The sequence below is a fragment of the Oncorhynchus kisutch genome, unplaced genomic scaffold (genome assembly GCF_002021735.2).
Source record: "Oncorhynchus kisutch isolate 150728-3 unplaced genomic scaffold, Okis_V2 scaffold905, whole genome shotgun sequence".
Taxonomy (NCBI): domain Eukaryota; kingdom Metazoa; phylum Chordata; class Actinopteri; order Salmoniformes; family Salmonidae; genus Oncorhynchus; species Oncorhynchus kisutch.
The window spans coordinates 44,563-71,579 of NW_022262850.1; the positions used below are offsets into that span (position 1 = coordinate 44,563).

A 27,017-nucleotide genomic window follows, 5' to 3' on the forward strand; every position below is an offset into this window, starting at 1 on the left:
CTACTCCCCACCTCTACTCCCCACCTCCTCTCCACCTCCACTCCCCACCTCTACTCCCCACCTCCAATCTCCACCTCTACTCCCCACCTCTGACCTGTGATGTAATAGAGATGACGGTGTATGACGTTGGCGACCTCATGGGGGCTATATAAGGAACCTGCTCATCAGTCATTAGTCATATACCAGGACCCATCATCTCTCATCTCTCTGGGCCTGACTTATGCAATAGAAAGCTATGGGGGCATGAGCAACCACTGCCATGACAAGTATTATGGGGGAAAGTGCTGCACATGGCAGAGAAATAACTATGTTACTGTAGTAACCTAGAGTTTAATGACTACAGGTCAAATAGTATGTATGCAGGAAGGTTGTACTCTGGAATCCAAACTGAATATTGACCCTTTTTCTCAATTTCTATTTTTTTCACTCTGTTGAACTTTTTCTCCATATCTCTCTGTTTTCACTTCCCTTATTCAGGTGAAATATTAGGTTGCAATATTAGGTTTATATTCCAGGCTCGGAAAGTTGCTCTGATATCAAAAGCCTTTTGCTGTGATGCAATCTATTGTGAAATTGGGGGCCACTATTTCACTTGAGTCAGTGATGTGAAAGAGATATTTGGTTTGTATTTCAGGCTGGGAAGAAGTTGTGATCATAAGGGCCACCCTGTTTATTTAACTTGTGAAGTGAAACCATAGGGAAACTGAGTGATATTCACGTTGTATTTCAGGCTATAGGAAAGTTGCTCTCTGATATAAGCATTGAGGCCGAGGCCTCACCTGTGGCCAGTGGTGGTGTGTCCAGTCCTGGATGTCCTGGACTTTAACCATGCCCTCAAGGGCTTTTCCAACCAGGACCTCCCAAATAAACCCCTCTACTCTAGAGTTGAATGCTGACTTCCTCTGAGCATGTTTAGACCAGTCAGTCTCTTGTTAACCAGACAGTGGGTTGTGGGTTCCTCCTCTTGTTAACCAGACAGTGGGTTGTGGGTTCCTCCTCTTGTTAACCAGACAGTGGGTTGTGGGGTCCTCCTCTTGTTAACCAGACAGTGGGTTGTGGGTTCCTCCTCTTGTTAACCAGACAGTGGGTTGTGGGGTCCTCCTCTTGTTAACCAGACAGTGGGTTGTGGGTTCCTCCTCTTGTTAACCAGACAGTGGGTTGTGGGGTCCTCCTCTTGTTAACCAGACAGTGGGTTGTGGGTTCCTCCTCTTGTTAACCAGACAGTGGGTTGTGGGTTCCTCCTCTTGTTAACCAGACAGTGGGTTGTGGGTTCCTCCTCTTGTTAACCAGACAGTGGGTTGTGGGTTCCTCCTCTTGTTAACCAGACAGTGGGTTGTGGGTTCCTCCTCTTGTTTAACAGTCCAATGCAGCCATTTTTATCTCAATATCAAATGATTTCTGGGTAACATTGAAGTACCTTATTGTGATTGTTTTCAATAAAAATGCCCCCCCCCCCCGTCCCCCCCCTCAATTTTCTCAAGCAAGAATTTAGCTAGGACTGTCTGGGAGTGGTCTGAATGGGGAGGGGGAAACTGAAAATTATCTGTTATTGGCAAAGAGGTTTGGAACTCTCTTTCGTATTGGTCTAATAACTCATTTATCACCTGGTGATGTCACAAGGCAGGCCAAAACTCCATCCCACCAAAATGGTGAAATTTCATACAGCTCTTACACTAAAAGTGCATTATCATCATTTTCACAATTTCACAGTATTATTCCAACCTCATAGTGTGGAAATATATATACAATGGGGCAAAAAAGTATTTAGTCAGCCACCAATTGTGCAAGTTCTCCCACTTAAAAAGATGAGAGAGGCCTGTAATTTTCATAATTTTCATCCACACTTCAACTATGACAGACAAAATGAGAAAAGAAATCCAGAAAATCACATTGTAGGATTTTTAATGAATTTATTTGCAAATTATGGTGGAAAATAAGTATTGTAGTTTGTTCATATGTAGCTAAATCAATAGCCTATACGTGTGTTTTTTTGTAGGTGACGTCATAGGTGGGGGTAGGAGGTAGAGGAGGATATATTCTTAAATCATCCGCCAACCAACCAGCTCCCTGGGCTAGTGAATTGATGGGAGAGTACCACCCGAGCGCGAGGGGAGGCGCATCGGGCACGCGGCTCACCCAACTCCCACAGCTCGAGCTCACTATATTCAGCGGCTCCGGTGCGCTCGAAACTTTATTCACTCCAGAGTCCAACACAGAGACAGACCTGTCGAGCTCTCTAATCCCCACTGCAAGCTAAGCACTCACTGGATAGAACACACGGACAACTTTTTACAGAGCTATTTCCGCCTCTCTATTTTTGGTTTTCATTACGGGACTTAAACCTGGGATTGTACCATTTAAAAAAGACGCACTTTTTGTTGTTGAAATATTTAAATGTCATGGTTTTTCATGTTCATTGTATAAATAATATTTTTGGGGTATAGTACTCGAAATATTTGAGAACAAGGGAAACTGTTACACATGTTTTCCAACCCCTGAAGAAGACTTAACACGTTATTCGTTCTTGGGGGTCGATAACAAGTGCAATGATTGCCAAGGTCTTCTGTTGGGATTGCCTTACTGCTCAACTCGTCTAAGGAGCCAGCCATGTCCTTTTGTCTGCTCTACTTCTGTCACGGAGAGAGGGCTCGGAGTGGCGGACGCGCACGAATGTGAATTACATTGCAGTCAACTACCCTACTTCAAAGCACTTCAGATTTCCGCACAGTTCCACAAACAAGTGTTTAGGAGTTGTACCGCTGGCGACTGAACGGGACTACTCACATGTTCCTCTCCCCAAGGGATGGTTCTTGATCATCCGAGGGCAGGAGTGACTTTGCGGCTCCTACAGCAGGAGACGTTTTCTTGTTTTGGGGGAAATCGGAATTAAAGGGAAATGAGACCTGTACTTTGCTACTTCCTGCTCTGTACATCGTACCTGCTGAATGCTGTTGCTGAGGTATGATAGACATAAGGGCTTTTCGCAACCACTTTCTACAGGTTTGAATAAGACTAGCCATGGTGGCAGGCTACAGTCAGGCACAGTGCATGCCTCTCTCTCTCGCTGTCACCCTCTTGATGGCGCGGGGGGTCGTTTTGCGGGGTTGAGCGTGGGGGCGAATGGGTAGAGGGTAGTCTAGGGACTTCGGGGTCCTGGTGCTGTCCTTAGTGCGCATTTGTTCTGGAGAAGGGGCTTTGCTTGCCAGCAGTCGACATTGTTGCATGTTGTTTTACAAGTTGTGGGACACAACTATTTATAGACTTAACAATTGAGTAATAAGGTACTTGTCACAAAGTGCATAGGCCTTATTGGCTATTTTGGATACACGTTATTTAGATTTTGCAAACATATTAGGTCTACTTGTATTTATATTTAAAATGTTCTTTCTCAACCATTTTGTGCTGACTTTGTGCATATTAAGTCATAAAAGCCTATTTGATTTTGTTGTGTGCTATTTAATCTGCTAAAAAACGAACAAACAAGAAGCAAACTTGTAGCCCTAAGGCGACACAAATGTTTTGCAATATCAGCACCACCCCACTTGCCATATGAATGCATTGCATAGAACGCTTTCAGAAACAAGCATTGTAACTGCACCAAGAAACATATTTGACTTATTTTTGGCGGTCGTTTCCAAATCTGTTTATGCGTGAACCAACTGTGACAACGTTATGGTTGAGCCAGCCAAACGCTTTCATGGGAACCGCACTTGGGATATATAAATAGCCTCTGTCGCTGTGAGGCCGAACACTACTTCCAGCTTGAGAGAGAAACCTAGTATCCGCAACAAGTCACAAGTGCAAGTGTAGCGGACTGCCTGTGAACAACTCAAGAGAGAACATGCATGCTGTAATGGGCACACCTTTGCGTCATTTTTTATCTCCATTAACCTGCATTAATAAGACAATAATAGATAATGACGCAAATGTATGCGTTATTTTACAGTCCATGTGTGTCTTTAATCTTCATTGTAATCGTTTTGTCTTGATTTTGTGTGTGTGTAGGAAGTCCCGCAGGAGTTGATAGAGAGACTGTCCCACAGCGAAATCCACAGCATCAGCGACCTCCAGCGGCTATTGGACTCCGAGATAGACGCCCCCGTAGGTAAATTCTGTCTCTTGATACTTTCACGCACACGAACTGTGATTCCATTCCACTGAACTTTGCTCGAACCCCAATCTGTCGCACTGGGCGATACCAGAAAGGTGTTTACTTGTATTTATAAGTCACTTAGAACGGTGTCATAAAATTGACTAGGGGAAAGAACGATGATACCGAATGTATGAAGGTCGCCCAGACGCAGCAGAGATTATTTGGGCATACCCGATTGGATAGTGTGTTCAGGAGCAGCAAATGCATGTTTTAGTTATTCTCTTGTTTCACTGAGTGGGAGTTGCCGGAGCCTGTGGTGCTCTCCGTATCAATCTTACCTTGGGATCTCAGCAGCCAGTCAGCATGCTTCTTCAACAACTGTTGCTATGAAATGAATGGACTGACTGGTCAAGCTGTTCTCGGCGCCGAGCGCGTAAAAGGCTATGTGCCCCGCTGCTCGCCCCGGAGACATTTGTCGGGGATTATATGTAGTCATTTGGGTCTTTTTAATTAGCTCATTGAAAACAGACAAACAAACAAACAACAACGACACGGGAGCGTGTTAAGGCAGGGTCTCGTGTAGGAAATGTTCCCGGATTTGTACTCGAGGCCAGGGAGGAGGGAAGGCCAGGTTTTCTGGAACAGAAAGTGGTGCATCCTACTTGGGAACTGATAACCAAAACACCAGCGCGAGATAAGACGCGTCTGACTCTGTAGTGTACACATGTGACATAGAAGGTGGACTTTCACCGCGGTATTTATTTTCCCGGACTCTATTTAGCAGTTGTCACCCACAATATGCTGGCTTTATGGCACTCAGGGTGCTGTGGCTGTAAACGGATAGAGACATGCGGCACGTTGGACGGTGGCTGTAAACGGATAGGCGCATGCGGCGCACAGGGTGCAGAGAGCACAGCTTTTCTGCCGCAGTCATGTTCCTTGGAGGTGGTTGTCTCTTGTCGAGAGCAATCTAGCTGTCTGTCTCTGGCTCTTTTGAAGGGGATATTCGGTTACAAGGGTGCGCTGGCACAAACTGTTTGAGTTCACATGAGCCTCTATTTACACAGGCCACCCGCCATATATCAAATCTGGGCTTTCCCCAAGTCTGTCTTGTGGATGGAAATGGATAATTATATAATTGGCTTTTTAAACACCTGTGTTGGTAATGGAAGGTCTAGCTCATATGCCAACTATGATTACTATTAACCATATGATTCATGTTGGTACTGTTGCTCCAAGAAACATTTGCTCCTATTCACTAATTAAATAGCCAATGGGCTTTTCTTTGGTTTGACTTATATACAGGGTTCATTACATCACTCACACCTATGTTGGGGTACAGATACAGGCCTATGTCATTGGTCATTTTATCATTAGACAGAGTTACATATATGTTATTACTGATGTTGTCTGTCTGTTTTATCCACATTTCCTATTGGCAAATTCAGTCAACTTTATTGAATCACCAATGGTTAAACTTGTCTTGTGTCTCCTATCAGATCAACATAGCAATAACATTTCATTAGATTATCACAACACACAAACACAGCATATGTGGGATATAGCAGGCCTACATTATGAAAGGACTTTTCCTCCACAATTCAGCTCGTCATCATATCGGTTGGACTGAGTGGAGTCTGAAATAGGTCTCAGTCGGGCTGGTTCTAGCAGCTAGCCTTAGCATGAGAGGATGTGTTTATAATTGAATTGAAATGCCTCCCTTCAAACAGTGGAATGTGTTCTGTTACCTGCCTGATTATTACTACCAGTACATACATCTGGCTGGAGGCCAACAGACTGCCTGATTATTACTACCAGTACATACATCTGCCTGGAGGCCAACATACTGCCTGATTATTACTACCAGTACATACATCTGGCTGGAGGCCAACAGACTGCCTGATTATTACTACCAGTACATACATCTGCCTGGAGGCCAACATACTGCCTGATTATTACTACCAGTACATACATCTGCCTGGAGGCCAACAGACTGCCTGATTATTACTACCAGTACATACATCTGCCTGGAGGCCAACAGACTGCCTGATTATTACTACCAGTACATACATCTGCCTGGAGGCCAACAGACTGCCTGATTATTACTACCAGTACATACATCTGTCTGGAGGCCAACAGACTGCCTGATTATTATTACCAGTACATACATCTGCCTGGAGGCCAACAGACTGCCTGATTATTATTACCAGTACATACATCTGCCTGGAGGCCAACAGACTGCCTGATTATTACTACCAGTACATACATCTGTCTGGAGGCCAACAGACTGCCTGATTATTATTACCAGTACATACATCTGCCTGGAGGCCAACAGACTGCCTGATTATTACTACCAGTACATACATCTGTCTGGAGGCCAACAGACTGCCTGATTATTATTACCAGTACATACATCTGCCTGGAGGCCAACAGACTGCCTGATTATTATTACCAGTACATACATCTGCCTGGAGGCCAACAGACTGCCTGATTATTACTACCAGTACATACATCTGTCTGGAGGCCAACAGACTGCCTGATTATTATTACCAGTACATACATCTGCCTGGAGGCCAACAGACTGCCTGATTATTACTACCAGTACATACATCTGCCTGGAGGCCAACAGACTTCCTGATTATTACTACCAGTACATACATCTGCCTGGTGGCCAACAGACTGCATGATTATTACTACCAGTACATACATCTGCCTGGAGGCCAACAGACTGCCTGATTATTACTACCAGTACATACATCTGTCTGGAGGCCAACAGACTGCCTGATTATTACTACCAGTACATACATCTGCCTGGAGGCCAACAGACTACCTGATTATTATTACCAGTACATACATCTGCCTGGAGGCCAACAGACTGCCTGATTATTACTACCAGTACATACATCTGCCTGGAGGCCAACAGACTGCCTGATTATTATTACCAGTACATACATCTGCCTGGAGGCCAACAGACTGCCTGATTATTACTACCAGTACATACATCTGCCTGGGGGCCAACAGACTGCCTGATGGGTCAGTAGGCTGCCAGGCAGGCCATTGAAAGACCTTAGAAGCCAGCCAGAGGTGTATTTTCAGAGCTTTTGTTGTGAATGGCAGGACAGTAAAGCTAGTTACAGGGGAGAGGGACTGTACAAGGGACTGGGTCCTGCTTGTCAGAAAGTAGAGGGGGGGTGAGAGAGAGAGATGGAGAGAGAGAGAGAGAGAACTGTCAGTTATCTATGTCTGTTTGTCCCATGGCATATGTTGCAACCATTGCATCCTAAACCCTTAACCCCTAGCCACTTCTTGAACTCTTATACCTTGTTGACAGATAGGAGTTCTCACCCTCTTCAACTTTGGGAGAAGGGAAGGATGTGTCAGTGTCATTTAGAAGTAGACCTTCAGGGCTTATCTGGTCTTGGCTTGTGTTTTATATGTGTCTTGTGCAGTGATGAGAGTCTGCAGTGATGAGAGTCTGCAGTGATGAGAGTCTGCAGTGATGAGAGTCTGCAGTGTCGAGAGTCTGCAGTGATGAGAGTCTGCAGTGATGAGAGTCTGCAGTGATGAGAGTCTGCAGTGATGAGAGTCTGCAGTGTCGAGAGTCTGCAGTGATGAGAGTCTGCAGTGATGAGAGTCTGCAGTGATGAGAGTCTGCAGTGTCGAGAGTCTGCAGTGTCGAGAGCCTGCAGTGTCGAGAGCCTGCAGTGTCGATAGCCTGCAGTGTCGAGAGCCTGCAGTGTCGAGAGTCTGCAGTGTTGAGAGCCTGCAGTGTTGAGAGCCTGCAGTGACGAGAGTCTGCAGTGTTGAGACTCTGCAGTGTTGAGAGTCTGCAGTGTTGAGAGCCTGCAGTGTTGAGAGCAGCCTCGGGGGCATGTAGGAGGTCCATGGTGGACGGGAGGGTGATTGTGTGTGTGTGTGTGTGTGTGCGTGCGTGTGTGTGTGTGTGTGCGTGCATGCGTGTGTGTGTGTGTGTGTGTGTGTGTGTGTGTGTGTGTGTGTGTGTGAACATGCACATGTATGTATTTTGGCGTGTATGCGCTTGTGTGTGTATGTCAGGGAGTCAGTGAAGAGCAGTCAGCAAGGCAATGGTCTCTTCAGACAGGGTGACAGCTGAGATGACCTGCTGAAGTCTCGCCCCCTGTCCCCCCTGGAGCCAGTCTCCTCTCCCCCTCTCCTCTCATCTTCCCCAGCCTCTTGGTCTGGCCTGTTCTTATCTGTCTATACTGAAGGACTGACAGAAAGGGGAACCTGACTCCTGACATGAGGCCTGAGGTGGAGAGGTGGAGTATCTGTAGCCTGTATTCCTGGCTGCACTTCACTCTACAGGGAAAGGTTGTGCAACAACAACCTGAACCTACAGCTCTGCTCTGCCTGTTTACCTACAGTTGGCAACAGTTCAGGGCCTGTATTCTCAAAGCTTCTCAGAGTTCTGATCTAGGATCAGTCTTTGCCTTTTAATAAGATTATATGGACATGGGGGACCTGATTCTAGATCAGCATTCCTACTCCGATGAACCAGATTCACCCACAGCCACATGCCCGTTAAGACAAAATACTCTCACTGGGGAAAAACTGGTTGATTCAACATTGTTTCCACTTCATTTCAACCAAAAAATTAATGTAAGGATGTTGAATCAATGTGGAAATCTGGTTGGATTTCAGAAAGTAATCAACGTAAGGAAATGGTGTATTTTTTCCACCTAACTTTTGATCTAAATTTTAGATCAATTTTAGAAAATTAGATTTTTTAGGGGGTTGATTTTACATTGAATTCACGTTAGTTGACAACTCAACCCAATGTAAATTAAAACTAGACATTGAACTGACGCCTGTGCTCAGTGAGCTGATACACTATCTCACAGGAAGAACCATTTCCATTTCTCCATGACCAGGGTGTGAGGAGTGCCTACTGGAGGCAGAGAAGTCAGGCGCAGGAGAGCAAAGACTGTGTTACAACGGTGCAGTTTCATAATAAAAATCACAGTGAACAAAAACAATAGATACATTGGGACAGAACCCCTTGGTGCGCCAGACATAACATGCACATACACTTACAATAAACAATTCTGGACAAGGACATGTGGGGAACAGAGGGTTAAATACACAACATGTAATTATGGAATTGGAACCAGGTGTGTGGGAAGACAAGACAAAACAAATGGAAAATGAAAGGTGGATCGGCGATGGCTAGAAGGCCGGCGATGCCGACCGCCAAACGCCGCACGAACAAGGAGAGGGACTGACTTCGGTGGAAGTCGTGACACAGGGCCTGTATTCACAAGATGTCTCAGAGTAGGAAAGGCAACACTGATCCTAGATCAGCACTCCTACTCTGAGATACTTTATGAAAACAGGTCCAGAAGTGTTGTGTCAGCAGGTAGCATGCTGACAGTGAAAGGGGGAGTCAAACATAGAGAGAGAGAGAGACACACAGAGAGAGAGAGAGACACAGTGTTAGAGAGACAGAGAGAGAGAGAGAGAGAGAGAGTCAGTCTCCTAGCTAATAGAGTGAGTAATTTAGGAGTCATCAGAGGCAGTGTGATTCATGGCTGGAGACTGAGAAGGCTGCTGCAGGCAGCAGGCGTGTCATTACCAACAAGCCTTTACCTAAACCTTACCTGGAGTAGACAGGAGAGAGGAGGAGGGGGGTTCCTTACAGAGGTAGCATTATATCTTTCTCTGTCTGTCTTGTTTACTGTCTTTCTCTTCCTCTCTCTCCTTTCTTTTTTCTTTCTCTCTCTTGCTCAATCAGTCTGCTTCTGTGTCTTCATGCTTGCCTCTCTCTCTGTCTATCCATATCCGTTTCTCTCTTCTCCCCTGTCTCTGTCTATCCTTCTCCCTCTCTCGCTCTAATCACTATGTCCATCCATCTCCCTCCCTTCCCCCTCCCTCTCTCTTTCTCTCCCAGCCTGCTTTCTTCATGTAGAAAGGAAAACAACAGAAAGGTCTTTTGTGATGCTGAAAAAGCAGTAGTCAGTCCATAAAGGACTCCTTTATATGGCGTCTCCTTTTCTCTCTCCAGCCGCTCTGACATGGCCTGTCTCCTCCCAGTGTCCATTGCCGTGACGCCCTCCCTGCTTGTCCTCCCTCCCTCCCTCCCTCCCTCCCTCCCTCCCTCCCTCCCTCCCTCCCTCCCTCCCTCCCTCCCTCCCTCCCTCCCTCCCTCCCTCCCTCCCTCCCTCCCTGCCTGCCTCCCTCCCTGCCTGCCTGCCTCCCCCTCTCCTTCCCTCCCCCTGCCTGCCTCCCCCTCTCCTTCCCTCCCTGCCTGCCTGCCTCCCCTCTCCTTCCCTCCCTCCTTGCCTGCCTCCCCCTATCCTTCCTTTCCTCCCTCCCAACCTGCCTGCCCCCCTCTCCTTCACTCCCTCCCTGCCTGCCTCCCCCTCTCCTTCCTTCCCTCCCTCCCAACCTGCCTGCCTCCCCCTCTCCTTCACTCCCTCCCTCCCTGCCTGCCTCCCCCTCTCCTTCACTTCCTCCGTGCCTTCCTCCCCCTCTCCTTCCCTCCCTTCCCACCTAGAGAGAGAAAGGGGAAGACTAGATAGAGAGAAATTAAGGGGGGGTTGAGAGGTAGAGAGGTAGTGGGTAGAGAGATAAAAAAGGGAGAGAGAGAGGGATTGAGAGAGACGGGGAAAGGTAGAGAGAGATAAAGAGAGGGAGAGCAAGAGAAAGAGGGATGGAGGAAGAGAGAAGGGTAAACGGAGAAAGGTTAAGGGGCGAGTGAGAGAGAGACAGAAAGAGAAGCAGGCTGGGAGTTCTGTCAGTGACCCAAAGCATTAAAAGGTTGTTAGGTGGAGACATCAGGCAGCTGTCACAACCTGTTTCACTGACAGGAGGGCAGACAGACACACAGTGTGTGTGTTAGTGTGCGTGTCTGAATGTGTGCTTGCAAGTCCTGCGTGTCCATGCGTGCATGTTTGTGTGTCTGACTGAGTGCATATGTGTGTGTGTCCGTATATGCGTGCATGCATGTTTTAGCGTGTGTGTTTGTGTGCCTTAGTGTATATGAGCCTACTTGACACAGTGATACCTATAGGTTTTGTGTTGGGCTAAACGGCAGGGAGACTGGGCTCCCAAGCAGAGCAGGTAATCACTTCCTCTAGGGAGGGAAATCTTTTCTGGGTCACAGCTGTCTGACTGGGACGGTAGGTACCCTAGCTGTTATAAGCAAAAGATAGCTGGTTCAAATCCCAGAGCCGACTAGGTGAAAAAAAATCTGTCAATGTGCCCTTGAGCAAGACATTTAACCCTATTTGCTCCTGTGGTTGCTCTGGAAAGGAGTGTCTGCTAAATGACTCGAATGTAAATGACTGACTAGCTGGCAGACGCAAAGGCCCGCTCTCTCTCTCTTCCCACTGCCTAGGCAATGTTTAGGCTTGACAAGGCCTCGAAATGCAGCATACAGATGTAAATAAATAAGCAAACAGAGGTTTATATAGACCTTGTACAGGAGAAGAAAAGCCTTTCAAACGTCTCATCTATAGCACAAAGGAGCTGTAAGTGAAGTCCTTGTGTTTACCTGAAGGCCTTGTCTAATGGTTGACTCTGGGCTTTACGTTGTTATGAGCATAGTGAGTTGAGTTCTGATGTGTGTGTGTTTAGGTTTCCGTTGTGTGTGTGTGTGTTCAGTATATGTGAACAGGTATGGGGTTGTGTCCCTTGAACAGGTGGGCTACCAGAGAGAGGACCCACCTGATCTGTAAACAGTGTCTCAGAAAGCTAGTGGACAGTCCAGCCTCTGTTCCCTGAGCCACTGAACAGCCCTTTATCGTTTTACTGCGGTGTGTGTATGTGTGTGTGTGTGTGTGTGTGTGTGTGTGTGTGTGTGTGTGTGTGTGTGTGTGTGTGTGTGTGTGTGTGTGTGTGTGTGTGTGTGTGTGTGTGTGTGTGTGCGTGCACGCCAGTCATGAGTGTGTGTGTGTTTGCGGTCTGTACCATGAGTGTGTGTTACTTTGGCACCAGATCCTATAATAAAATGCATACTCTGGGTGGGGACCAAAACAAGCTGGGATTATCAGATGACCATGACTGTAATAAGGTGAGCTAGCTACAGTAAACTGTTAGCATTCAGTTAGCTAACAGCCCTGCACTGAACTGTGGCACCATGACTAAACATAATTGCACTCAACGTAATTGTACACTTTCTGCCAAAAGTCAACATTTAAGCAAACATTTCCTATAAATAGTGATGTAAAACCACTAATTAGACTACTTGACTACTTGGCTGATGGGGGTTGATGACCACCTGTGAAACGACCACCTTGGTTTACATTACAAGATGGCCACATGTGTGACTCAACTGGAGCCGCTGCATTCCTTCTGTGAAAGTCTCCCCCTCCTCCCACTGTGTTAGTAATGGGTGAATAAGACTGAGCATGTAATTACACACTAAGAAAAGAGGCTTCCTCAAAGGTTCTTTTGGAATGGTGATGGTTCTATGTGGAACCATAAGGACTCAATGGACCCATTGAGCCCTTCGATGGTTCTTTGCAGTTCAGAAAAGGGTTTCTCTGTTAGTGATAATTAAAATGTAGGAGTGGTGGCTCATTAGAATATTTCGGGGCATGGTTTGCTCACAGCTCATTTTGTACAACCGTGAGTGAGAGTGTCATTCCAGTTGATATCATCTGTGTTGTGATGACGTTACGTTATGTCCAGTGACTGTGCCTTGTGAAAGACTCACATATGGCCTTATGTCAACTGAGAACTGTTGTCTACCTCAGTTGTCACTTTTCCCCTCAGCGAGTCCCAGCAGTTCCAGGCCTAGCACACCTGATCCAACTTGTCAATTACCACAATAATAACACCTATGGGATTCAAACAATATAATATGGCTAACCAAAATAACAACATTTATGGTTCTTCAAACAGTACTACATAGAACATTTAAGATTGATGAAGGTTCTTTATAGAACCATTCTCCATAAAGGTTCTATAAAGAACCTTAAAAAGGGCTCTGTATAGCTCCAAAATGGGTTGTAACCATAGCGGAACCCTTTTTTGGTGCTATATAGAAACGTTGATTAATGATTCTGTATAGAACCTTAGGAAAGGGTTCTATATAGCACCAACAAGGGATCTGCTATGGTTCTATAAAGAACCTGCATCAATCTTAAATGTTCTTTGTAGTACCGTTTGAAGAACCATACAGGTTTTTAAGCCAAAGAACAAGCCAAAGAACCCTATTTGGCACTATTTAGAAGCATTTAGTTTCGGTGTGTATATTAAGGTCTATGGCATGGTTTGAAACACACTATCTAGATCATGTTTAGTGTGTATATTAAGGTCTATGGCATGGGTTGAAACACACTATCTAGATCATGTTTAGTGTGTATATTAAGGTCTATGGCATGGGTTGAAACACACTATCTAGATCATGTTTAGTGTGTATATTAAGGTCTATGGCATGGTTTGAAATACACTATCTAGATCATGTTTAGTGTGTATATTAAGGTCTATGGCATGGTTTGAAACACACTATCTAGATCATGTTTAGTGTGTACATTAAGGTCTATGGCATGGTTTGAAATACACTATCTAGATCATGTTTGCTGTAACCCCTACTGGAGGAGGCTTGTGGTCGACTGTTTTGCAGCCGAACAACGATGATGATGGTGATTATTGTCGAGGTATGACATCATCAACGATTTTGCCAAGCCAATAAAGGCGGTTCATTTAACTCATTAAGCCGGTGACTAGGAAGGTTTGTTGTGTAGAAGCAGGCTCCATAAAACATCAATGGAGGAAATGACGCAGTCTTTAGGTGAGGACCACACTAGCCACTTGTACCACAATGTAATTCACCTCCAATTAAGCTCTAGTGGGCTTGTAAAGTGTCATTAATGTAGGCTTGAGTGGTGAAACTGGGGTGAACTTGCTTGGTTCAGTTAGCTTCCTTTCTCTGTGTGTGTGTGTGTGTGTGTGTGTGTGTGTGTGTGTGTGTGTGTGTGTGTGTGTGTGTGTGCGTGTGCGTGTGTACGTGTGGATGAGTGAGTCTCTGCGACTGTGTGTGTGTCCGTGTGTTTGTGTGTGTGGGCGTGAGTGTCTGCGACTGTGTATGTGTGTGCGTTTGTGTGTGTCGAGACATTGCATTAACACGGCTGCCTTCTGTTTTGACGAGGTGCGGAAAATGAGGTCATCGAGGAGACCAAGCCGATGCAGAAGCATCATAAGAACTACTCCCAACAGCATGGCTACTCAGACCTGAAGAGCTCACAGATACACAGCCGACGCAAGAGGAGCGTTGGTAGGTCTGCAACGACACACAATCATCACATTACAACACAATACAGGGTTCACACACACAGGCTACGTTTGAACCAAGGCATGACAATGAATGGATATGATGTTAGGTTGTGTTTACTGAGGCACTTATAATGAAGACAAGACGTCTATCTACCAAACGTTTACCCTAGGATTCATGGGAGATTATCGCTGGTGAGGAAAGGGAGGGGTCACAGGTCTAGGGGAGCCTATGATTGGCTGTGGCGTGTAGATCTAAGACACACATGTCGGGAGGAGAAAGAAGTATCCTTAAGCGAGGAAATTCCAGGCATTCAGTGTTCATGTCTCAACTCGCCGGGCCTTGACTTGTATTACCTGGGAGAGTGCCACGCGGGTAGAGGTATCCTCTGATAGAGGTCTGGGGAGGAGCCTAGTGTGTCGCTTGTAGGGATGTGTGAAGGACGGGGTTCGAACCCGGGTCTTCCATATGACTGCATTAGCCCACTAAGCCACTCTTCAGGTACTCCTCACACAAGAAGTCTCCGGTACTCTATTCTTTCTGGAGCATACCGCAGGCTTCTCAGGGCATCACGTCTAAAATGAAGGGCTGGTCATGCCTTGCCTGCTGTTTGAATATACATGCCAGTCACAGGAGGTTGGTGGCACCTTACTTGGGGAGGACGGGATCATGGTAATGGCTGGAATGTTATCAAACACATGGTTTCCATGGTGCCAGTCCATTTGCTCCGTTCCAGCCATTATTATGAGCCATCCTCCCCTCAGCAGCCTCCACTGGTGCCAGCACCCTTAGAAACAGGCGTATTATTCATGTCCTTTATCATAAGCCCTGCATGCAGACATAAGGCTGTTTGGCCTAATCTAGCTGCATTACAGCAGAACAAAGGAGCAGTCTTTCTCTAGAGTCTCCACTCACTCAGTTACTACCCAAACTCCTCAGGTCATAGGTCACATCTCTTAATGTGGATTTGTCATCTTTTCCTTTGTGAATCTTCCTGGATCAGCCTTTAGTGCTGGTTAGGGTTTGAATGTGGTTAGGAGCTGATCCTGAATCCGTGATCAGTGATGTAGATGACATACTTAAGGGTGCTCAGAGATCTGAGTGTGTGTAGGAGTAAAAGATAAGAATAGCATACGTTCTGAAAGTAGTGTATCGTCCGATGGTCAGAAAACCAATGTACTGCTTCTAGCTTCTAGCCAGTTCAATGATACAGCATCTAACAACCATTATAAAGTGGGTAGAACGAGCGCTGAATGCTGATTGTCCGAAAGACGTGGTATATTTGGTATTTTAGGTATTTTATTAGGATCCCCATTACCTGCTACAAAAGCAGCAGCTACTCTTCCTGGGGTCCTCACAAAACATGAGACAGTATACCAGGGGTATCTTCCTGGGGTCCTCACAAAACATGAGACAGTATACCAGGGGTATCTTCCTGGGGTCCTCACAAAACATGAGACAGTATACCAGGGGTATCTTCCTGGGGTCCTCACAAAACATGAGACAGTATACCAGGGGTATCTTCCTGGGGTCCTCACAAAACATGAGACAGTATACCAGGGGTATCTTCCTGGGGTCCTCACAAAACATGAGACAGTATACCAGGGGTATCTTCCTGGGGTCCTCACAAAACATGAGACAGTATACCAGGGGTATCTTCCTGGGGTCCTCACAAAACATGAGACAGTATACCAGGGGTATCTTCCTGGGGTCCTCACAAAACATGAGACAGTATACCAGGGGTATCTTCCTGGGGTCCTCACAGAACATGAGACAGTATACCAGGGGTATCTTCCTGGGGTCCTCACAAAACATGAGACAGTATACCAGGGGTATCTTCCTGGGGTCGTCACAAAACATGAGACAGTATACCAGGGGTATCTTCCTGGGGTCCTCACAAAACATGAGACAGTATACCAGGGGTATCTTCCTGGGGTCCTCACAAAACATGAGACAGTATACCAGGGGTATCTTCCTGGGGTCCTCACAAAACATGAGACAGTATACCAGGGGTATCTTCCTGGGGTCCTCACAAAACATGAGACAGTATACCAGGGGTATCTTCCTGGGGTCCTCACAAAACATGAGACAGTATACCAGGGGTATCTTCCTGGGGTCCTCACAAACATGAGACAGTATACCAGGGGTATCTTCCTGGGGTCCTCACAAAACATGAGACAGTATACCAGGGGTATCTTCCTGGGGTCCTCACAAAACATGAGACAGTATACCAGGGGTATCTTCCTGGGGTCCTCACAAAACATGAGACAGTATACCAGGGGTATCTTCCTGGGGTCCTCACAAAACATGAGACAGTATACCAGGGGTATCTTCCTGGGGTCCTCACAAAACATGAGGCAGTATACCAGGGGTATCTTCCTGGGGTCCTCACAAAACATGAGACAGTATACCAGGGGTATCTTCCTGGGGTCCTCACAAAACATGAGACAGTATACCAGGGGTATCTTCCTGGGGTCCTCACAAAACATGAGACAGTATACCAGGGGTATCTTCCTGGGGTCCTCACAAAACATGAGACAGTATACCAGGGGTATCTTCCTGGGGTCCTCACAAAACATGAGACAGTATACCAGGGGTATCTTCCTGGGGTCCTCACAAAACATGAGACAGTATACCAGGGGTATCTTCCTGGGGTCCTCACAAACATGAGACAGTATACCAGGGGTATCTTCCTGGGGTCCTCACAAAACATGAGACAGTATACCAGGGGTATCTTCCTGGGGTCCTCACAAAACATGAGACAGTATACCAGGGGTATCTTCCTGGGGTCCTCACAAAACATGAGACAGTATACCAGGGGTATCTTCCTGGGGTCCTCACAAAACATGAGACAGTATACCAGGGGTATCTTCCTGGGGTCCTCACAAAACATGAGACAGTATACCAGGGGTATCTTCCTGGGGTCCTCACAAAACATGAGACAGTATACCAGGGGTATCTTCCTGGGGTCCTCACAAAACATGAGACAGTATACCAGGGGTATCTTCCTGGGGTCCTCACAAAACATGAGACAGTATACCAGGGGTATCTTCCTGGGGTCCTCACAAAACATGAGACAGTATACCAGGGGTTTGACAAAACAGTTCTTTTTACTGTTCTAAATACGTTTGTAACCAGTTTATAACAGCAATATGGCACCTCGGGGGTTTGTGGTATATCTCCAATATAGAACAGTCCTTAGCCGTGGTATATTGGCCATATACCGCATCCCCTCGTGCCTTATTGCTTAACTGTACTACATACTTTCATTAAAAAGCATCTGAGTGTATATCTAAGTATCTCTCTTTCTCCCCCCCCCTCTCTCTCTCTTCCCCCCCCACTCTCTCTCTCTCCCCCCCCACCTCTCTCTCTCTTTCTCTCTCTCTCTCCAGAGGAGGCGGTGCCTGCGGTGTGTAAGACGCGGACGGTGATCTATGAGATCCCACGCAGCCAGGTGGACCCCACGGCTGCCAACTTCCTGATATGGCCGCCGTGCGTGGAGGTCAAGAGGTGCACGGGATGCTGCAACACCAGCAACATGCGCTGCCACCCCTCACGCAGGCACCACCGCACCGTTAAGGTGAGAGAGGAACGCAGTTTTCACACACGCACACACACAATCACCCTAAGCACGCACACACACGCACACACACACACACACACACACACACACACACACACACACACACACACACACACACACACACACACACACTTTCCTCCCATTCACTTGGGTAAGTGTACAGTAAATCATGCAGGTTGATTAAGTACAAAAGAAGTGTTTAGGACATGTTCCCTCCCTCCCTCCCTCTGTCTATGTCTCCATCCCCCTTCACCAGGCATTTGGCCTTCTCCCAAAATGTATTGTATACTCCCACACTCCCTTTTAGCCCCCTCGACGCCACCCCTCCCTCCCTCCCTCCCTCCCTCCCTCCCTCCCTCCCTCCCTCCCTCCCTCCCTCCCTCCCTCCCTCCCTCCCTCCCTCCCTCCCTCCCTCCCTCCATCTCTTGGTTGGTGAGGGTCCAGGGTGTCTGTGCCAGGCAGGGAGAGACGGGACTTGGGTGGGAGGGAGGGAGGGAGTAAGGGTAGAGGGCTACAGCTAGGGCAGCAGCTGGAGGGTAGATCAAGGAGCACCAGCAGAGAGAGAAAGAGGGAGAGGTGAATGAGACAGAGGAGAGAGAGAGAGGGAGGGAAAGAGAGAGATGGGAGAGAGAGAGAGAGAGAGAGAGAGAGAGAGAGAGAGAGAGAGAGAGAGAGAGAGAGAGGGAAGGAAGGAAGGAAGGAAAGAGAGAGAGAGATGGGATAGAGGAGAGAGAGAGGAAGGGAAGGAGAGAGAGAGGGAGGGAAAGAGAGAGAGAGGGGAGAAAGAGAGAGAGATGATGGCAGAGAGAGAGGGAGGAAGAGAGAGAGAGAGAGAGAGGCCAGAGAGATAAATATGGCGACAGAGATAGAAGCAGACAGAGAGGGACAGAAATACAGCAGTGTATGGTATGGTAAACAGGTTGTAAAGCCCAGTTGCCATCTGTGTGTCTTGACTGTCCTGCGTGTCCCATTCCAGCAAGCCCCTGTCACAACTCTCTGCCTGTGTTCCTGTAAGCAGGCAGAGAGAGAGAGAGGGAGAGAGAGAGAGAGAGGGAGGGAGAGAGAAGGAGTGTTGGGTGGGGGGGGGTGTTCTAGCAGTATTTTACGGTAACTAACACCCCTTGTTAGTGTGAAAACCCCCTGCCTCTGTTTCTCCTCAGAGGAGACACCGCTGACTTCAGATGTGTTCCTGGTCTATTTACACTTCAGCTTGTTACTGCTTCTGGTCCCTGTGTGTTTATCTATCCTGGAAGCAGGCAAAGTACTGTGCGGTGTAGGATGGCTGGGAACGAATAGGGGGAGCATAGGAGCACATCCTGTTCTTAAATATCTCTTGAATGTGTGTGTTTGCTGATCTTGTGTGTGTGTATGAGACAGTATCGCTGTACTCTATCCATCGTGCTGATCTTGCCTGGTCACATGCTGGTGAGACATGGTTATCAGCTGTCATGCAAACCTCCACTGCTGCACCATGCCAGGGCTTCAGCTTTGGAGATAGCGCCGCGCTATCCGCTAGCCAGAGTAATAACAAAAATACCATCACCAGTTTCCTGGCTCAGCAGTACTGGCCAGTCAGCTTTCAAAGGGATAGGCGGCCATTTTGTGTCAAGACATTGGGAATCTGGGGTGCAGTTGCAGAAGTGGTCTAGCGTTCTCCATAGAGGACTGAGTGACTGGGAGGAACAAGTGGTCCACTGTGGCTCTCAGTGGGTATGGCAGTGCTTAGTCATGATGTCTGAGTGGCCTCCACTGTAGTCTCGCACTCACCTGGCCTGTCTGCTTGCTTGTCTGTCTGTCTCCTTGACAGCCCACTGTCCTTCTGTCTGTCTGTCCACTCCTTAAAAGAAGCCCAGGGGGAAAACACTACAATGTTAAGCTATGCTTTCAGTGAGAGGGTTATGAGGACTGGTGTGCAGAAAGAGTGGAAGATGGACAGAGGGTTGGGTCTGGGACAGTGTCTCAGAATGCCCTCTCTTGTGGTCGCCCTCCGTGTCCCCCTCATGACCCCCTTGGATCAACAAGCTTTCTTCACACAACACAGGGACAGGGAGCAGGGGGAACCCTGGAGCCAGCCGTGGGCGGCGGTTTTGTGGGGAGGTTTTTTCCGTGTTGGACCAGGGAGGGAGCTGAGAGAGAGAGGCTCTATCCCGGTAAAGGTCAACCGACGGGGGTGACTCCAGTCAGCAGACATTCAGGATATTTGGTGTGAAGAACATTGTCTCCTCCTGCCAAATGTTTTCTTTCCCGTCTTTAGGAATAGAGCTGAATGGGGTCCTCTCTCTCTAACTCCAGGTCTCGCCAGCCTCTCTCTCTAACTCCAGGTCTCGCCAGCCCAAGATGTTTTCCTTGTGCTAGATGTGAGGGATGGAGGGTTAGAGGGATGGGAAAATAACGCATTGTGTGTTTCTTTCCACCTTGTGCTGTGATGTATTTCAGTATTGGAGCTAAATGCACTTTATTTATTTTTCCCTTTTTTCTATTTCTTTCTCCTTCCGTTTCTCTCAGTAAAGAGTCTGTGTCGCCCTGCTGCTGTACGTTTCTCTCAGTAAAGAGTCTGTGTCGCCCTACTGCTGTACGTTTCTCTCAGTAAAGAGTCTGTGTCGCCACTACTGCTGTACGTTTCTCTCAGTAAAGAGTCTGTGTCGCCCTGCTGCTGTACGTTTCTCTCAGTAAAGAGTCTGTGTCGCCCTGCTGCTGTACGTTTCTCTCAGTAAAGAGTCTGTGTCGCCCTGCTGCTGTACGTTTCTCTCAGTAAAGAGTCTGTGTCGCCCTGCTGCTGTACGTTTCTCTCAGTAAAGAGTCTGTGTCGCCCTGCTGCTGTACGTTTCTCTCAGTAAAGAGTCTGTGTCGCCCTGCTGCTGTACGTTTCTCTCAGTAAAGAGTCTGTGTCGCCCTGCTGCTGTACGTTTCTCTCAGTAAAGAGTCTGTGTCGCCCTGCTGCTGTACGTTTCTCTCAGTAAAGAGTCTGTGTCGCCCTGCTGCTGTACAAGCCTGGTTTATTCACTGGCCAAGTCATCAAAAAGTCAAACTTTAAATAGGCTTGGCCTGGGGGGATCGTGGCAGATCTAGTCTCTCTCTCTCTTTCTTTCCAGTGCTTTGGTCCATTACTGATAAGCCAGACAGTGTGTGTGTGTGTGACAATGAGAGGGGGAGTCGGCCTAATAGCCCTCCATGGTACTGTGTGCTATATTAGGATCTGGCTCTGGCAGTGATTGTAGAACTGCTGTAGATGCAATTCAATGGTCAGACATGTCAACAAAGGATTAAAGGAATTAGAGAGAGAGAGAAAGTGGGGGAGTGGGGAATGAGAGAAGAAGAGAAACAGAGAGGGGATAATGAATGAGAAAAAGAGAGAGAGAAGCGATGATGAGGAATAATAGAGAAAGATAGAATGAGATAAATAAAAAGACAGAGACTGTTTAAGTAGTCAGCTCCATCATCGTAGCATTACCATAACTCTCCCCTTATTTATCCTTCTCCCTCACTCCCTACTCCGTCCCTCCCTCTCTCTCTCTCCCTCACTCCCCTCTCCGTCCCTCCCTCCCTCTCTCCCTCACTCCCCTCTCCGTCCCTCCCTCTCTCTCTCTCTCTCTCTCTCTCTCTCTCTCTCTCCCTCACTCCCCTCTCCGTCCCTCCTCTCTCTCTCTCTCTCTCTCCCTCACTCCTCTCTCTGTCCCGCCCTCTCTCTCTCTCCCTCACTCCCCTCTCCGTCCCTCCCTCTCTCTCTCTCCCTCACCTCCCCTCTCCCTCACTCCCTCTCCGTCCCTCCCTCTCTCCCTCACTCTCCCTCTCCGTCCCTCCCTCTCTCTCTCTCCCTCACTCCCCTCTCCGTCCCTCCCTCTCTCTCTCTCTCTCCCTCACTCCTCTCTCCGTCCTGCCCTCTCTCTCTCTCTCTCCCTCACTGCCCCTCTCCGTCCCTCCCTCTCTCTCTCTCCCTCACTCCCCTCTCCGTCCCTCCCTCTCTCTCTCTCCCTCACTCCCCTCTCCGTCCCTCCCTCTCTCTCTCTCTCTCCCTCACTCCTCTCTCCGTCCTGCCCTCTCTCTCTCTCTCTCCTTCACTCCCCTCTCCATCCCTCCCTCTCTCTCTCTCCCTCACTCCCCTCTCCGTCCCTCCCTCTCTCTCTCTCCCTCACTACCCTCTCCGTACCTCCCTCTCTCTCTCCCTCCTCCTCTCTGTCCCTCCCTCTCTCTTTCTCTCTCCCTCACTTACCTACTCCGTCCCCCCCTTTCTCTCTCTCTCTCTCTCTCTCTCTCTCTCTCTTTATATCCATATCTCTCTATATCCCTTTTTCTCTCTTTCTCTAGTCTATATCACTTTCTCTCTATCTTTTTATTCCCCACATCAACCCCTCTCCTTTCTCTGCTCCATCTTTCGCATCTCTTTCCATCTCCTCCTGTGTGAGTGTGTGTATTCAAGGCCCCAGCTGTGGTGATGAGCTGTGGTGCACTGCATTGCATTACAGGGTTCTGATAGGTTCGTCAGTGCTGCTTGCCCGGGCCTGCTGGTTAGATACAGTCATCTGTAAAACAACAGGGGGTTCTGGGAAGCAGGCCCTGCTCTGAGGACAAGAGGGTCTAGTGAGGACTGTGTGTGTGTGTGTGTGTGTGTGTGTGTGTGTGTGTGTGTGTGTGTGTGTGTGTGTGTGTGTGTGTGTGTGTGTGTGTGTGTGTGTGTGTGTGTGTGTGTGTGTGTGTGTGTGTGTGTTTGTGTGTTCTCCCAAAGGCTAAAGCAAACAGTCAGTCAGACTGACAGAGAATAGAGCTGTCACTTCCCTCTTTTAGTTGTAGTTTGACCACTAACTAGTCTTGGATATCCCAGACATTGGAGCAACGTCAGCTAGGCAACGACACTAGGACTGGGGAGGATGTCGGCTTCTCTCTGACATTTCAAAAGGGGGGGGGGGGGATCGTTCTGGGGAGGGTCCTCTTCAGACAGATAACCCTTCCAACAAAAGAGACCACAGAGAACACTAGTCTAGTAGGACATTGGGGAGTAATGGACCAGCAATCAGAAAGACTAGGAGTAGGAGAGGGTTACCTCATCTGCCTGGCTGGCTCAGTCTCTGTGGGAGTGTGTGTAACAAGTATTCCCGTTTACAGTGTGTGTGTGTGTGTGTGTGTGTGTGTGTGTGTGTGTGTGTGTGTGTGTGTGTGTGTGTGTGTGTGTGTGTGTGTGTGTGTGTGTGTGTGTGTGTGCGTGCATGCGTGCGTGCGCCTGTGTGCACATGCTTGCGCCTGTCTGCCTGTGTGTGTGTTGCTCCTCTGTGCCGTGTGTTCTCCCCTAACGCGCTGCCTGGGACAAGACCATTAGTGTTGAGGCAGCAGCAGTAGAGAGATGAGAGTGCTACTGAGGGGAGCAGAGGGGAAGAGAGGCCACAGAGTAATGAAGTGTTGATGCCTGTTGGATCAAAGTTGGAGGCCACAGAGGGTCAGGAGGATATAGGTGCAGGATCCACACGTCTCTACTGACCCTGACTTTAAGGAGCCTCCTCTGACCTTTTGACCTACACACACACACACACACACACACACACACACACACACACACACACACACACACACACACACACACACACACACACACACACACACACACACACACACACACACACACACACACACTTCCTTTCCCTCATTCATCAGACAGTCAGTCAGGCAGTCAGGACGGAGGCAGTAGCTACTAGCCGGGGCCTGTCCTGGTGTGGGACCTGGTTACGGGGTGTTTCATAAATAAAGGGACGAGTTGACGGCCATACAGTCAGTGTGATTAATGTGTGTGTGAGGCGTCCTGTGGATTATGTGAGAGAGGGATGAGGGGGATGGAGGGGGGAGAGGGGAAGTGAAGGGGGTCCCTGTTTGAAGTTGGTGCAGCTGTGAAGTATTTTCATTTTGATTTGGTCCCAGATTTTCTGCTAAATGGTGAGGGTTAGTGTGTGTGTGTGTGTGTGTGTGTGTGGGGGGGGGGGGGGGCACCCACTGTGAGCCAGAGACCATGAAGCTGGACAGATTCTAGAACGTGGGCCAGATCTGGACCGTCTGGAAATCATCTGCTGAAATAAGAAATGTAATTCAACATTTTTTAAAAATGTATTTGTATTCTATCTTCATTTCCATCCCTCCTTTCCACTCCTCGTCTCCTGTCCTCCCTTTTGAACTTCTGCTTTGACTTCCTCCTCTCTCTTGCTCTCACCCTCGGCGTTTAAAGCTGTTTCTCTCTATCAAACCTGAGTTCAAATATTATACATTTGAAATCTTTCAAATACATTGAGTGTTTGCTTTAACCTGCCTTGAGTGCCAGGTTTGCACTTTTGGGACATTTTTATTGGTTCCATTACAAGTTCAATAAAGTACAGCTAAAGTATATAAAATGATTTCCAATAGTATTTGAACCCAGTTGTGGTCTGTTTGATGTTAGTTACCTACATGTTGCATGTGTTCTTTGACTCTTCCTGCTTTAAAGGGTGTCAAGGCCCATTCTGTTTGCTGTGCTTATCAGTGGCCCAGAGCCCAGCCCTGCTGGGGAACACAACACTAGACTACACCACTAGACTACACCACTACACTACACCACTACACTACACCACTACACCACTACACTACTACACTACACCACTACACTACTACACTACACCACTACACTACACCACTAGACTACACCACTACACTACACCACTACACTACACCACTACACTACACCACTACACTACACTACACCACTACACCACTACACTACACCACTAGACTACACCACTACACCACTACACTACACTACACCACTACACCACTACACTACACCACTACACTACACCACTACACCACTACACTACTACACTACACCACTACACTACACTACACCACTACACCACTACACTACACCACTACACTACACCACTACACCACTACACTACTACACTACACCACTACACTACTCTACACCACTACACCACTACACTACACCACTAGACTACACCACTAGACTACACCACTACACTACACTACACCACTACACTACACCACTACACTACACCACTACACTACACCACTACTACACTACACCACTACACTACACTACACCACTACACCACTACACTACACCACTACACTACACCACTACACCACTACACTACTACACTACACCACTACACTACTCTACACCACTACACCACTACACTACACCACTAGACTACACCACTAGACTACACCACTACACTACACTACACCACTACACTACACCACTACACTACACCACTACACTACACCACTACACCACTACACCACTACCTTACACCACTACACCACTACACTACACCACTACACTACACCACTACATCACACCACTACACTACACCACTACACTACACCACTACTGTACACCACTACACTACACTACACTACACTACTACACTACACTACACCACTACACTACACCACTACACCACTACACTACACTACTACACTACACCACTACCTTACACCACTACACTACACCACTACACTACACCACTACCTTACACCACTACACTACACCACACTACACCACACTACACCACTACACTACACCACACTACACCACTAGACTACACTACACCACTACACCACTACACTACACCACTACACTACACCACTACACTACACCACTACACTACACCACTACACCACTACACTACACCACTACACTACACCACTACACCACTACACTACACCACTAGACTACACCACTACACTACACCACTACACCACTACACTACACCACTACACTACACCACTACACTACACCACTACACTACACAACTACACTATACCACTACACTATACCACTACACTACACCACTACACCACTACAATACACCACTACACTACACCACTACATCACACCACTACACCACTACACTACACCACTACACCACTACACTACACCACTACCGTACACCACTACACTACACCACTACACTACTACACTACACTACACCACTACACTACACCACTACACTACACCACTACACTACACTACTACACTACACCACTAACTTACACCACTACACTACACCACTACCTTACACCACTACACCACTACACTACACCACACTACACCACTACACTACACCACTACACTACACCACTACACTACACCACACTACACCACTAGACTACACTACACCACTACACCACTACACTACACCACTACACTACACCACTACACTACACCACTACACCACTACACTACACCACTACACTACACTACACCACTACACTACACTACACCACTACACTACACCACTACACTACACCACTACACCACTACACTACACCACTACACTACACTACACCACTACACTACACCACTACACTACACAACTACACTACACCACTACACTACACCACTACACTATACCACTACACTATACCACTACACTACACCACTACACTACACCACTACACTACACCACTAGACTACACCACTACACTACACACTAATCTACACCACTACACTCCTTGCCACTACATGTTGGATCTTCATTTGATCACCCTGTTGTTGCAGGATTTATTCTGCACAGCAGGAAATGCAAATTTATAGTCTATTAGAGGTTTAAAAAGGCTTCTAAAGTTTATAATTTCTACTTTAAAATGTCAGTCTTGATTTGCCTTAACTGAAAATCTATCAGCCTCAACAAAAATGACCATTTATTATAATCCACACAATAATTCACGTTTCCTGTTGCTGCAGGATAATTTGCCTGCTTTGAGAAACTGGTCAAATTAAGATCCAACATCTGTACCTACTCTCTCTATTGGATAGACTAAACTAAAATCTGTAGCATTTTTATTCCAGTTTGCTTAAAAACCCCATCAACATTTCAGTCCACAGGACATTCATCAGAATGGTAGAAAACATGAAAAGATAAAGACAAGGTAATATGGGGTGTTTTCGCTGTCATCCCATACTTGTGCCCACAGAACCTCGACAGGGTAGTGATTACCTGTCAGACCACTGTCAGGCCAAACACTTCATATAAACACCACTCTTACCTAGCTCTAATTACCATTGATGACAAAGGAGAGCATTCCCTCTTCACCTCTATCTCGTTACCTCTCTCTATGTTGTT

At 47.4% G+C, this 27,017-nt stretch overlaps 1 protein-coding gene across 3 annotated transcripts in view; it reads left to right on the forward strand.

Moving 5' to 3' along the window:
• The first annotated feature begins 2,174 nt into the window (after positions 1-2,174).
• LOC116363050 (platelet-derived growth factor subunit A) overlaps positions 2,175-27,017 on the forward strand; it is a 37,233-nt gene continuing 12,390 nt past the window's right edge. The window contains exons 1-4 of one of the 3 annotated variants that reach the window (XR_004207811.1): positions 2,175-2,959; positions 4,006-4,105; positions 14,208-14,333; positions 17,723-17,910. Coding sequence is in view for 2 of the 3 variants with exons in the window: in XM_031816960.1 (XP_031672820.1) it covers positions 2,897-2,959; positions 4,006-4,105; positions 14,208-14,333; positions 17,723-17,910 (477 nt within the window). In the remaining variant the exon portion in view is untranslated. The remainder of the gene's footprint in view (positions 2,960-4,005; positions 4,106-14,207; positions 14,334-17,722; positions 17,911-27,017) is intronic. The other 2 variants (XM_031816960.1, XM_031816961.1) reach the window with 2 other exon arrangements.